The following is a 14,708-nucleotide window of genomic DNA, read 5'->3' on the forward strand; positions in this document are numbered from 1 at the left end:
CGTGAACTTAATACACCTAACAAGATGGAGTCTGTGTAATGGATATGTAGCCACTACACTATTACTATTACTTCCTGTATGTATTCCAACTAATAAACCATTACATAAAAAAGAAAATAAGTCTCACTTTCATTTGGGCAACTCTTATACATATATAATATACAAGTTATTTTTGACAAATGATAATTTGATAGTGCTTTTATTTTTTAATAAATTGTTTGCTATTTTGTTAATTATTATAATTAAACTTAATTAATAATCGTGTTTTTAATTGTAAAGTTGATGCTCTACCTTTTGGAGGAGTTGGCTTCAGTGGACTTGGAAGTAAATATCATGGGAAAGCGTCTTTTGACACTTTTTCAAACAAGAAATCTGTTCTTATTCGAAATTTCAATCCCATTTTAGAAAAAATTGCAAGGTAAATAATGAATTTTAAGTATTAATTTTAAATTATAATAAAACAGATATTAATGCTATTTATTATTGATTACTTGCTTTAATCTTGTGATGCATACATACATTTTTAAGACATTTTTAATGTTGTTCAATAATGACAGTGTGTTTTTAAAACAAATTTCAGATTAGTGTGTTTCTTTCCTTCTTTAGCCTGCAAGTTGTTTTATGATTTGTCCCCAACAATCCAACTATTTAATTTTAATACAATTTAAATATTTTTAACAAAACAAAGATTTATTTTAGGATAGTTTTGTTACAAAGAAAATTTTTTTTGTTTTCATTATGATCAAATAAGTTATTAAGGATAAAATTATGCTGTCAAAATTATTGATACAAAAGTAAGAATTGCTTTTGGAAGTAGCAAATGATATAAAATTTTCACTTCAAGTTTATTGAATCAAAATATACTTGAAACATATTTTAAAATGAAGGTTTTTGCAAACTTTCTTTATAATATATTTGTTTGCAAATATTCTGAATATTTAATGAATTAAAGATTATCCAACAAAAAACCTGTTGGAGTAAGATTTAAACTCACACACATCACTCATCAGCTAAACACATTCCTAATTGATGACATTTCATATGCTTAATCATTTTGAGAGTTGTCAGTTCATTTCTTGTTCGAAGTCATTATGAATTCAAAGTATTCAAAATTTATTTATTAATATTTAGTAGTGTTATGTATACTTATAGTAATAAATTTGTCAGGTTAGTAACAAATGCAACAATCCAATAATTACTTCAAATATAGAACAAACAGCCAGATTCCTTTATCGAGCTACTTAGGCTAAATAATTTCTAAGAAATTTGGTATGTGTTAGGTAGTTTGACTACTGTCTTTTATTGGGCTGCAATTTGAAAAAATTGTAGACCTATAATTTAATTTAATAATTGTAAATAATTTAATTAATTTACTTTTAGAATAATCCGGAAGAAAAGATAGTCTGAGAGTGGGACTCAAACATGCTTACTGTATTGATGCATTGCCAGTTACACTACCCAGACCTCTGTCTGGTCTTGGCTTCCAGACTAAATAATTAACTGAGTGACCAATATATAAATTAGTTTATTAATTAATTCAGAAGCAAAGATCAAATGGAGATATTGGTACCATAATTGGTAATGCATCAACATGGTGAGCAGGAATTGTAGGTTAGGGTCCCGCTCTGGGCCAATGTTTTCTTCACATTATTCTAAAATGAAATTAATTTTCTTAAATTTAAAAATTATAGCAATTTGGGGATTGCACTATTCACAATGTACAGTCCTGAAAGAAGTGTTATAATTGTGTGCATATATGCTTGAGTTATTTTAAAGTATAATTTGCTATAAATAATATAACAAACTACAATAAATTTTATAGAATTTGATTGTAAATAGTTCAATTTGGTTACATGGAATTTTATAGAAAAATTAATTTTTAATACTGGAAATAGAAGTTGATAAGATTTATGAAGCTCTCTAGTTATCAATATTTTACATTTAATGTAGGACTTTCATAAGTAAATCCTGGCACAATTATACAAATAGCTGGTAACAGTGTCAGTATCTTTATAGTTTAATTATTGATCAATTTGATATATAAGGAAGCTTTGTTAAATATATATGACAAATGATGCAAGGTATTAATAATTTATCTTCATTAAACAATATTTATGTATCCACTTATTCATAAAACATTATGGAAATATTTTACTAAATACAGGGTCTTTCAAAATGAATGCTATCATTTTAAATCACTAATTATGTTACTTATTACTGGAGAAGTATGCAACTTACATGAATTGATAGTGTAACCATTACAATTTTTTATCCTGTCTGAATTCAAATGTCTCGTTGTTTACTGTGTCTAGAAAGTGTCGTAAATGAAAATGGCAACTCCACAACAGAGAAGGTGTTTTGCATTCTGTGGTTTGCAAAGTCGGAATCACTTGTAATCATGCAACACGAGTAATTTACAAGAGCCGTAGAATTATGGCTGTCATGGGAGAAGTGACAAATGGCTATGTTGTGGCAAGTGTAGGAAGAATTTAAGTATCAGTCAAATGCATGTCATTCAACATGAGGCATTCTCATTGAGCAATTGTAATGGGCAAATGTAAAACAGATGGTTTTCTAATGTTTTAATGTATGTTACAATGTTCTTGGATAATAAACGTAATTATAATAGTTTTGAAACGGTAGAATTCTTTTTTAGAAGACTCTGTATTTTAGAGCAGAGAAATTAGGTTGAACATAATGTTTTATAAAATAAAATAGTTAAATTACTTTTAAGCAGTTTTTCAATTTTTTACATAGTGATCGCTATCCTCCATTTTCTGAAGCCAAAAGCAGTCGTTTAAGATTTCTTTTAAAGAAGAGAAAGAATTACATACCATCTTGTTTGCCTTACTTAGCCGTTTTTGTTTTGGGAATGATGTCCATTATTATTCTAAAAATAGTTTTCAACGTAAGTATTGATTACTTTAATTTTAAATATGAAAAAGTAAGATTTTATTAATTATAAATCAAGAAAAATTTAACAGATACAAACTCTTAAATTAATAAATTGATAGATAGGGTAATGTAACATTTGATTTTTCTTTCAAATTTAAAAATAAAAGCAGAGTACAGATTCAAGCAAATATTTTTAGTATATATTTGGCAACACTCAAACTAAATTTGATACACATATTGATCTGAGTGCATGGTTTTGATTTTTGGGGAGAAAAAGGTGAAGTGTTTATGCTCAGAATGATTGCTAAAAGCTGTCAAAAATTAGTTTTTTTCATTAAAGTTTATGTTTCTTTTGCTGAATTTTTGGTGTTTTTTTTTTGCATATGTTATACTTTAGAATATTTTATTATTATTAATGTTATGCTTGTAGAAATATTAGTTATTTTTTGTTATTTTATTGATATTTGTACTTTTAATTTATATATATATGTAGTTGATTGTTTTTAATTTTATATTTTTCCTTTAGAGATGTAATTTCTATATGGTGGAAAGTATTATAGAGTAGAGCATCGATTATCCGACCCCCGATTAACCGTCACATCGGTTAACCGATCTAGTCAGCAAATTTCAAGTGTTCGCTAGTGATGTGGCACTACAATATTTGGCTATGTCTTGGCTACTTTAATATTGTTTTTGTTAAATTTTTGCGTGTTTTAGCTGACAACACTGGCTTGACCATGAAAGGGAGGCCAGTATTTAAATGAGATTTAATTTTCTAATTATGAGTGGTTGTTTGTTTTGTGAGCAAGAAAATAATTTTAAAATATTCTTTAATGATACAATAGCTACAATTATTATTTTTAAAAAATTTTGTTATGCTTAACATCGATGAAAATTCAACGTGAAGTATGTTAATAGCAATATACTAATATACTAATAATGTATTTTTTCATTCTTTTCGATTATCCAATTTTTTCAGTTATCCGACCAACCCGAGTCCCCAATTGAGTCGGATAATCAATGCTCTACTGTATTTGTAAGAAACTGACTTGCTGGTAAATGGATGTAAGAACAGCAAGTGTACTGATTAAACCAAAACAGAATAAAAATTGTTTTCATATTTGTTTATTATTTAGGACATTTAATTATGTTATTTTTGTCTTAAATTATGCATATTTGCTACTTTAAGTTTATCAAAATGGGTATTGTTTAGAGTCTGGGAATGGATTAATTCACTTTCCATTATTTCTAACAGGAAAAATTGGTTCAGACTTTGAACAATCTTCTGGAATGAATTAAATTTGAAGTATGGGGCACCACTGAATCAGTTCTTTATAAATATTAATAAAATGTGGTAATAAAACATTAATTCTACCAAATTCAAAGTGGTTTTTAAAACTGGTTTGGAATCAGGAATGTAAAAACTGGTTTTGATTAAAACTAGTGTTGCAACGAATAGTATATTCGGCCTCAGGCCGAATGCCGAATATTCTGCCAGGAGCATGGCCGAATAGCCGAATTTTCGGCCAAACTATTCGGCTTGATTAACGCACGTACAAAAATTGGCACGCAAACCACATTATGGTAAGGACCCTGCTCTCTATTGGCCCACTGTCACTACGCTTCAACAAGATAGGATGCAGCTTAGACTGTTATCTAATCAGACATTTCAAACTAATGGTATTGACTTTTACATGGTATTACGACAGAAAGACCTTGTGGGAGAAAGTGTCGTAAATGAAAATGGCAACTCCACAACAGAGAAGGTGTTTTGCATTCTGTGGTTTGCAAAGTCGGAATCACTTGTAATCATGCAACACGAGTAATTTACAAGAGCCGTAGAATTATGGCTGTCATGGGAGAAGTGACAAATGGCTATGTTGTGGCAAGTGTAGGAAGAATTTAAGTATCAGTCAAATGCATGTCATNCTTCACCAATCACATTAATTCTTGACAGTTCAGACAAGAGCGTCATGGCAGTATGTGATAAGTGATGATATCAAATGTGGATAACAATGAAATGACCTACACGTGTAAATAATGGAAAAAGAACAGAGAAGGACCGCGAAGTGAAAATGTGAAAATAAATAAGAAATTGAGTTGATAACATAATCGAACAAGTCGAGGCAGCTTATTGGCACGAAATTCGCGGCTGTCAATACCAAACAATTGTTGTCATAGACTTTGGAAAGCTAAATGCTTGTGATGAAAGTCACTTAGCATGCACGGATGAAAGCGTGGGGTCGTTCGGGCTACCAAGCTGTTTCAAATCTGTGAAATCATAACTGTGACTTATACCGACGTACTATCTGTCTCTTTTCTCCATTATCACCAGGCTATGAGTCACGCAATTGTAAAATGGGAAATTACGACGGAAAAGCGACGAATCGAAAGTATCGTGAGGGCATATTATGATGTATGCATAGGCATATGTGGAGTAGAGCGATAGAGGAAAGAGAAGAGCAAACATGAGTGCTTAAAAAGAAGGATAGGCAGGGTCAGACCCTCAGATGTGCAATGATTCTTGAACGAATAGGTGTATACGTGTGCTGATATTTGTAATTATAAATCGTGAATAGAAGTGACTAATATTATGTTCTTTTTTATTTTGTGCATGCTATAAGTTATAAATACTGTAAATATAAACAAACAACACTAACCCGATAACATTAAATCTAAATACCAAAATGATTAATTTACTGTGTTTTTGTTATTTTTTACTCCTGTGTTTAGGTATTCGGTATTCGGCCGAATAGTGATTAAATATTCGGTATTCAGCCGAATAGTAACCAAATATTCGTTACATCACTAATTAAAACCAATTGGCCAATTTTTGAGAATTTTTCCATTTTTGTCAGCACTACTCCAGATAAGTCATCAGGATAGACTCCATTACATTTGATTTCTAGTAATCTGTTGCTTGTTTTGGTGTGGTATTTTCAGTTTACTTTATATCAGTAATTAATTAAATATAATCACTTAAATTTTTAAAAATTTAATCTTTGTGTTAATTTTTATTTCTCAACATTACTTAATGTTTTATGTTTTAATAAAACATCTTAACAAAAATTCTCTTTAATTTATTCAAGTATATTTATTTTTCAGGCTGCTGACTGGAATGATAAATTACCGAAGATATTACAGTAAATCTGAGCAAATCCTGCTTGATAGTTGTGAATTTTTATTAGTTAATCGGTGCACAATTTCTAAAATGAATTTTATATTAAAATTGTATTTTTTTTGATAAATTTCTATTCTTTGAAAGAAACATAAATTCACAAAGAAGAGTTATTACTGCTTATACCATAATATTTATATTGAAATATTTGAATAGTATCGTGTGCATTTTATAGCTGCTATTATTTCAATGATATAAAGATGATAAACTTAATTTTATAGAAACATTAACAAAGTGGAATAGCACAGCATTTAGGCTGTATAAAATAATTCCATTTTACATTTTTAATTAAGAATTTCAGGGAAATCTGTTAATCACATGGCTGTCTGATATTTGTGTATTACATTTAGGGTTTTACATTTAAAGCTAATTGAATTTTTATGATTTTCCATGTGTAATTTGGATTGGACGGTCTCCTTTCCTCTAACATACTGACCGTTTTCATTACAAGATAGGTCACAAGTAATGGACGGAGCCTGTATAGCCTATGTATATTGATGTCTTGCATTTATAAAACTAAACATAAGACAGGTATTTTAATTGACCAAAAAGAAAATTATATCAGAAATCTTCAGAAAATAATGGAAAATGCATGAAAATCATTTTAATATAGATTACGTACCGATACTTTAATAAATGAGTTCTTTTTTATTTTTTATACTTATTTCTGTTATCTCCAGAAGAATTCTTGTCTTGTTCTCTCATTTTATATGTATTGGAGCAAATCATTGTAATGATTTGCACCAACCAATACAATAATACATGTAACAATTATTAATGCATTTTATAATATTAATAAGTATTAAGTTTAATTCCTGTTAAAATTTTTTTTGTTTTATTGTGCAAAGTTTTGTAAGATTTTATTTTGAAGCTGTACAGTTAAAATGTGATAATATTGTTACGTTATAAGATACGATAAATTAAGTATCTTTTTACTGTTTGGAACAAAAATTTTAAAATAACCATGCAGATGTGTGTACCTGCAGTAAGCCCAGACTCAAGATGCCAAACTTTTATAGTACTAAAAGCTAAAATCTATAGTAAAAAGTATTATAATCTTTCATTTTCTCACAGAACTGAAGTGTTAGAAATTAGAATTAGTTTATCACACTTTTTTACAAATTAAAGATGAATTGATATTACAAAATAGTTTACAAAAATTGTATAAAATAGCATGAATGCATCTATAATTAAGTCTGTTCAGATTTCCACAATTCTGAGCTGGCTTTGTATAAAATGTAAATATTGATTGTGTAGGATATACTTACCCCTATTACTGTATATACTTGTTTGATTAAAAAAACACACGAAAAAGTCTTAAAATATTTTAAAATTAAAGTAAATGCTCTATGAATGACAATTAAAACAGTTATTTTACATTGACACAAAGTAATTGAAAAATTTTATTGTATCTTTCCTTATTCTTTGTCACTTAGAACATTCTCTGATTTTTTTTTCTTCCTAGCATGAAGAAAATACATTAAAAAAAAATAAGAAAAATAGTGATTATTTACTTAATCATAGCTAAATACTGTAAATTGCAATGTATAAGTTGACTTTTTAAGCTTGAAAAAGCTCAAATTATGACTGATAAGTGTAATGTGGGTATATCTTATAATTGAGATGGGTTGATTATAATAATAATAAGTGCAAAGCCCAAACGGTTAGGATTTGAAAGTTGAAATTTGGTACACAGTTGAGGTACGTCATGAGAATGTATGTACTATACACTAAGACAAGATTTTTCAAAATCCTTCCAAGGGAAGAGAGAGAGGATTAAGGATTATCCTGAAGAACTTGGCTTCTGCTGTACTATTTTAGATATGATTTTTGTGAGAACATATTTTTAGATCCATTAAAAATTCTCTAATTAGTCTTGGAAGAGGGGGGACCTAATTCTTGCACCCAGTGAAAATGGATAAGTTTGGCTATAATCTAATAATTTTTATCTTTACTATTGTTACTTTTAGCTTGAGCAACACCGGACTCATCTGATATATATATATATAATAAGTTTTACATACTGTATATTTGGGGTGGCCAAATAGATAAAACCACCACACACTGGTGGTCAATTGTGGTGTGCACTTGACCAAAGGGCCAGCCGTGAGGTTTCCTTCACGTATCTAATGCCTAAATTGAGGCTGTTTTCTGTGGAAAGTTCTCATGGGAACTATTCTACCAAACTAACCAAATTCTGTAGTGAGTTCTGGTTTAGCCTTAATTTATAAGGTCAAACTAGAATTTTGAGCTCAATTTAAGTGCCGAAATTTACAGTCCAAATTGAATCATTTTTTGCTCCTGTTTAAACATAGGTTTTAATATAATTGTTCAAATAAAATGATACTAATTTTACTGCACATCATATATTTGCATAATTTATGTTGTAATTTTATATTTATAAATTAAATATGCACATTTAAGGGAAGGTAAGATCTATGCAGTCTTTGTACAAACAAATGTTGTTCTGCTGACACTTTTATAACAAAATTTTGTATTAATCTTCTGTCGAACTGAACGAAATAAAATTAACAGATGTCTTAGGTATAATATCAGTTTTAAGTTTATATCATTTCTAATTTAGTATTATTTTAAAGTATGTTAGATCAGAGGTGGGAAAGTTGCAGCATTTAGGCCACATGCAAACTTACACGACTTCTAGTGCACCTGATAAATATAAACAAGCTTAATGCATAAACTTATGCAATGTGCAGTTTTAAGAAATCCTTCCAAACTAGAATGCAGTCTTCTGAATAAAAAAGTTTTCCATCTCTGTGTTAGATTCCATCTTTTCTAGATGATTTTGTTATGTTCAACTAAACAATTTCTATACAGAGTGATCCAGAAGTCTTTTGACATAATAGCCATTTCTGTCTCCAAATTGAAGACACTTAAATAAATGTATATTAATAATAAATATGTGTATACTTAAGCAAAAACCAGAAATAGTAAATTTGAGTGTGTGTCTAGTTCACTGTCATCACATAAAGAAAATTTTACATTCTTGGTCCCTCGAATGGCTGTTATGTGGAAGGACTTGTGGATCATCTGGTATGTAAATTACATAAGGTAAGAACCTGTGTAGTTGAAAGAACTTGAAAATAATAATATATATATACTGTATATATTATTATTTTCTCGTATATATATATATATACTTATATGCTTGAGAATCTGTATAATAAATAATCAGTTTTACTATGTACTTTTAAGCATTTATTACCTTTATAAGTCTGCTAAACCATTTAAGTTTTATTTTTGATATATATATTATGTGTAATTTGCATAATTTTTTCTATTTTGTTTAGTGTAATTAATGTTAAATAAATGATTGTATTTAATTTTACTTTATAAAATAAAAATATATATTTAAATAATTGATACATGGTCAAAATGAATTAGAGCTCGTATTGTTAGTTTTGAATTTAAAAATCATACTTGTTTCTAAAACAGAAACAGCACGTTATCCTACGGGAGAAAAGTGCAATTGCCCGGGACATCCACCGACAAAAAGGCCCCAAATCGGTCTTTATAAGAAAAAATTTCCCTGAAGTCAATCAACATTGTACACGGGGCCTCCTAATTCAAATTTGTTTGGGCCCCACGAAGCTATAACACGCCGCTGAATTGCACTAAATAAATACTTAAAATTTCTGATTTTAAGTAGATTTTTGTCTTGGGCAAGCCGGGACAAAGAAATTCCACTGCTTCAAATGTAAACATTAATTTAAAAATTTTTTTGAAATAAACTCAATGAAAGAAAAGTGTGTAGAAAATAAAATACTGGTGCATTTGTGTTTGTATTCTCAACTGAAAATAAAGGTGCACGCCAAATCTGCACGTTCTAAATGGAACGTTATGTGTAGACTATTTTCTGTGTAAGTGTAGACTTTTAGACAAAAATGGAAAGAAAAACAAATTAACTAATACTAATTAGCCTGTCATATCCGATCCGCACTGGAGTCTATTTGCATGATAAATAAAAAAATCCGAATCGAATTCGAACTTTGATCCTCATAATGATAGTTTTGTTTTATTATTATTCTAAAATATGCGATGTCTACAAAGCATTCTAGGAACTATCCATTGATTACGTGTACAGCTTGAGAAGGAGGTAGTGAGAAGTGCACTATTTTATAAGACAGACAGGAAGGGGAAGGCATTTTATACGTGTGCTTTTTTAAATTTGGTTAGCGAGGCCATAGACGTTTTAAATGTGGTTAGCGAGGCCATTTAGACGTTTTTTATTGAGGGAACGTGGACGCTGATTTTTGCCAACTGTTACCTACGAAGGCTGGTTTTCCTGAAATCTCATCCCTTAGCCCCCAATTGCCGAGTGGATAAAATCGCTGAACACTGGTAGTTGGTCGCGGGTTCGCGCCTCACCAGTGGGCTGGCCACGTGGATTCTTCTGGGTTTCCTTCACGTTTGAAGTCTTTTCTCCAATGTCAGGGATCCATAAATGTAATTAAGGGGAAGAAATTTGAATGACGGATAAAAATTGTCCCGAAGTCATTTGTTCATTTTTAAATGCATAAAAATAAAGAATATGAAATGCGGGCAAGTGGAAAATCGGAAAATCATCGCTAGATTCTACTTTCATGTAAGCAGTGGCGGATTAACCATTAAGGTTAGTCCACAATGACCGAAAGCGATTGCGAAATTGATCCACGCAACCAAAAGCAATTGCGAATTTTAAGCAGCCAATCATTGCAAGCAAGAGAGAACGTCATCTCCAAAAACAGAATAACTGCTTCTGATATTCTGCTGTTAGTCACATTTATTTATTGAGGGGAGAAAGATACGTGAAAAAGAAAACGATGTTTGGTGTGAGGAATATTAAAAAAACCATGAATTACAACATCATCTCTATTGCGTGAGAAAGGTTCTGTACACATCTTGAAAACAAGAACCACGTGACAACTAGCGGGAATACGATTGGTAGCGAAATTTTTTTGCTAGCGAGAAAGCTCGACTGTTCCGAATTTCGAAGCGATTCGCGAAATGGTAAAATTCGCCGGAAACGACGTCATGTCTGACCTGTTTTTCGCTTTCGCCAGCGAATCGCGCTTAGTGTGAACTAAGCTTTTCGGGAGCGGAAGCGATTTTCTTTTATACAATCAGGATAAGCAAATGCACAGTAAGCCCACGCTCTGATTGGTCAAAATTTCTCACAATCGAAGCGCGACCTACTCTAGTGATGGGCGATAGTTGTAATGTAATCAATGGATTGCAACGTTGAACTGGGTAAAATGCATTCTACATTCTATCGAATATTTTTGAAACAAAGAAAGGGAAACAAAAGTACACTTTTATTATACTCTTACTACAAACCGGCGATTTCAGCCATACTAACGTTTTCCTTTTTTCGTATTTAAAGTCAATAGGACTGCTAAATTAAAATTTTGATATTGGACTTGATAGCAGGATTGCTTAGATATATCGTTAAATATGGAAAATTACTGTCCTGATTATCAGACCGAAACTAATACTTACAATAATGGTTAATGGCACAGTACTAAAAGTCAAAATGTAAAATGAATTTACTCTTCGGCTGCAAAAGATTCCATTTCCACTAACGGAGCTAGTCCATCAACACCCGGCAGAGCCCATAATTGACTTACTATAGAAGGCTCCCTTCTTTAGTAAGCCAATTATGGGCTCTGCCGGGTGTTGATGGACGAGTCCCGACATATCGGACGGACCATCCCCGAAAAATCCCTGGGAAATTTTGATCCGTCCGGATCGATCCCTGGTCCCCGAGCTGCCACCCTAACCTCTCGGCCATCCGACCGTGTCCTAACGTACTGTATGTTTGCCTACGGATAATACGCATCGATGTCTTGTGTTTAAATTCGTGTATATGATCTAGAAGTTAATACATTGTTTACGTAAGTTGTTATTTATTTTATTCTGGTTCTGGAAATACTTTCGTGTAACTACCAAATGTAAATCGTTTTTCTTTGGGAAGAGAATAATGATACAGGGTGTTTCAAAACTATATGTCAGAGATATAAAGGCAGGTAGAGGGAACCTAAATAAGCAGATTTCGTATAGGAATGTGGGTGCGGAAATGCAGCGTTGAAATGCTAGCACATAAGGTAATATTAACAATAGGTAAGTGAAAAGACAAAAGAAAGCAACAGTTTATTTATCAAGCGGTTTAAAATAGCTACTCGAAAGAGCGACCACCAACAGTGATACAAGATTCCCTGCGGCACAGACAATCGGGCAACCAGATCTTCAGATGTTATGGGACTATCGTACACCATGCTCTTAATGTGACCTCAAAAAAAAATTCAAGCACGTCAAAACTGGGGAGCGCGGTGGGGAAGGAACAGGTCCGCCCCGTCCTATTCAATGCTGGGCGTAGACAACGTCCATATGGTTCCTGACGTTCCTGCTGAAGTGATCTGGGGCTCCATCGTGCTGTAACCACATTCGTGCGCGAACAGCTGGGGGAACATCGTCCAGAAGTTAGGTATTAGGAAGAACCTTCAGAAGACCTCTTGTAGGAAGATGCCGTATGTGTGGAAGGTTAAACGACTAGGTACGGTCCTACTAAGTTATTGCGCACAATGCCTGCCCAAACATTAATGGAAAACCTTTCTTAGTAGCCATGTGTTCTTGTGCCATGTGGGTTATCATAAGCCCAAAGGTGAGAATTATGGGTGTTAAACATACCCTACCAAGAAAAGGTTGCCGCATCAGTGAATAAAACATCCGCAGGGAAGGTGGCATTGACTGCAGCCCGCTGTAGGTACCAGCAGGCAAAGTTGACACGCAGAGGATAATCGGCAGGGGCCAATGCTTGCACTCTCTGCAAATGATACGGTGCATTCCATCTTCATGTAAAGTCCTCCAAACAGTTTCATGGCTTACACCCAACACACGTCCAATAACTCTCGAGCTTATCATAGGACTATTCTCTGCTGTGCGTAATACTGCTTCTTCCACTGCAGGCAATCTACGATATCTTCCAGTGCCCGTATCACGCCTGGAAGCATAAACCGAGCCACTCGCGCCAGTGGCATAGCGTAGTGGGGGCGGCAGGGGCGGCAAAATTTCACAATAAATAATAACATCATCTTGTAAAAATTTGAACCATTTCATTTCATATTTTTGTCGCACCTACGATTCGGACGGATTGAAATGAGCACGAAATTTTTCGTTACATATTCTGTGACGAAACTGAATTTTAGTTTTTTAAATTGAAATACCTAGATAAGGGAGCGGCGAAATTTTCCCCTCCCCCTTATCTAGGTATTTCACGCCTGTGAATCACGCCACTGAATCACAGGCGTGATTCAGTGGCGTAGCGTGGGTGTCCGCCCTGGGCGGCTGACACCCAAGCTACACTACTGACTCGCGCACAACTCCCGATGAAGACGCTCGAATGTTCGACGATCCTACAGATTCCTACCCGAAAATCGCTCCATGTACTGTACATTTTTGAGCAGCCGCTCCATTTCCTTGCACATACATGAAATGTATGTCGGCAAGCACCGCATTGGTGTAACGATGCATGTTGCTCAAAATCCGTGCGGGAAATGACGATTCAAGCCAGCGAAGCGCTTTCATCCGCCCAAGGACTATATACTATAAGGATTGCCAGATCCCTATTCGACAATGTTAGCCAGGAATGCCAAGTTAGTGACGTCAGCACGAGACCTAACCTCTTTGTTTACGTACAGCAGCATGTGCAAGTGTTTAGTTTTCGCTTTAATATTGGTCCAATTTTGTGATTAACGAAGTGATTTATTTTAATATTTCTGTAATTGTTTACTTGACTAAGTTGTTTATAAGGTAAAATTATTTAAGTATAAGTCATGAAATATTTATAGCTATATTTTTATGTTACGTGAAGAACAAAATGCCGGGTACTAGATGTTCTGTGTATGGTTGCAATAATAACCTTCTTGAAGTAAAAGCTAAAGGAGAAAGTGTAACGTTTCATGTGTTTCCTAGACAAAAACACTTAATTTCTAAAAGCATTAGGTCTGAATGGATTAATCGTTAGGGGCGATAAATTTAATCCAGATACAAGTAGAATATGCTCTGTTTATTTTGTTCAAAGTGAATATGAAAGAAATTTACAAAATGAATTGTTGGATAAGTCATAAGTACAGTTCATTCACATGTATTACAGTAATACCCCAAACTTACGCGATAGGAGGGACCGAGCGGTAACCGCGTAAGTCGAATTCGCGTAAGTCGGGGTAGCGTAAGTCGGGATATGACTGTATATATAAAAACACGTGTGTATTCAAATGCAATGTTGTGTCAAAATTTCAAAGGAATTGGTAGGAACAAACGAACATTACATTTTTATTTATATAGATAGATAGCTAGATAGAAGATGATCTGCTTTAGTTCATCCTCACAGAAAAGCAAACTTAGGTTGTTGTACTTGTGGAGTTAGCACCATCTGTTGGACATAAAAGCCTTAATCCTAGATGCTATCTTTTTAACTTATATGAATGTTTAACGGAATAATATACAGCCTATGTCCACCCTGAAGTTCCATTCTAAATATTGGTGAAAGAATTTTTGAAATCGGATGAGTAGTTTCAGAGATTACCTCCTACATCCAAACTTACAAACTTTACCTCTTTATAATATTAGTATAGATTAA

General features: G+C 32.7%; 1 protein-coding gene and 1 pseudogene across 1 annotated transcript; one reads left to right on the forward strand and one right to left on the reverse strand.

The window, feature by feature from the left end:
• Positions 1–257: 257 nt before the first annotated feature.
• On the forward strand, positions 258–7,720 carry LOC111617673 (aldehyde dehydrogenase family 3 member B1-like; the record flags this gene model as incomplete). Its single annotated transcript, XM_023358957.1, has 3 exons — positions 258–418; positions 2,758–2,908; positions 6,001–7,720. Coding segments are annotated over 3 exons (354 nt in total), but the record flags the coding sequence as incomplete, so codon positions are not given.
• Positions 7,721–12,180: 4,460 nt separating this feature from the next.
• Positions 12,181–13,600, reverse strand: LOC111617674 (annotated as a pseudogene).
• Between the last annotated feature and the right edge of the window lie 1,108 nt (positions 13,601–14,708).

The sequence above is a fragment of the Centruroides sculpturatus genome, unplaced genomic scaffold (assembly GCF_000671375.1).
Source record: "Centruroides sculpturatus isolate CEXI.00-Female unplaced genomic scaffold, Cexi_2.0 scaffold1526, whole genome shotgun sequence".
Taxonomy (NCBI): domain Eukaryota; kingdom Metazoa; phylum Arthropoda; class Arachnida; order Scorpiones; family Buthidae; genus Centruroides; species Centruroides sculpturatus.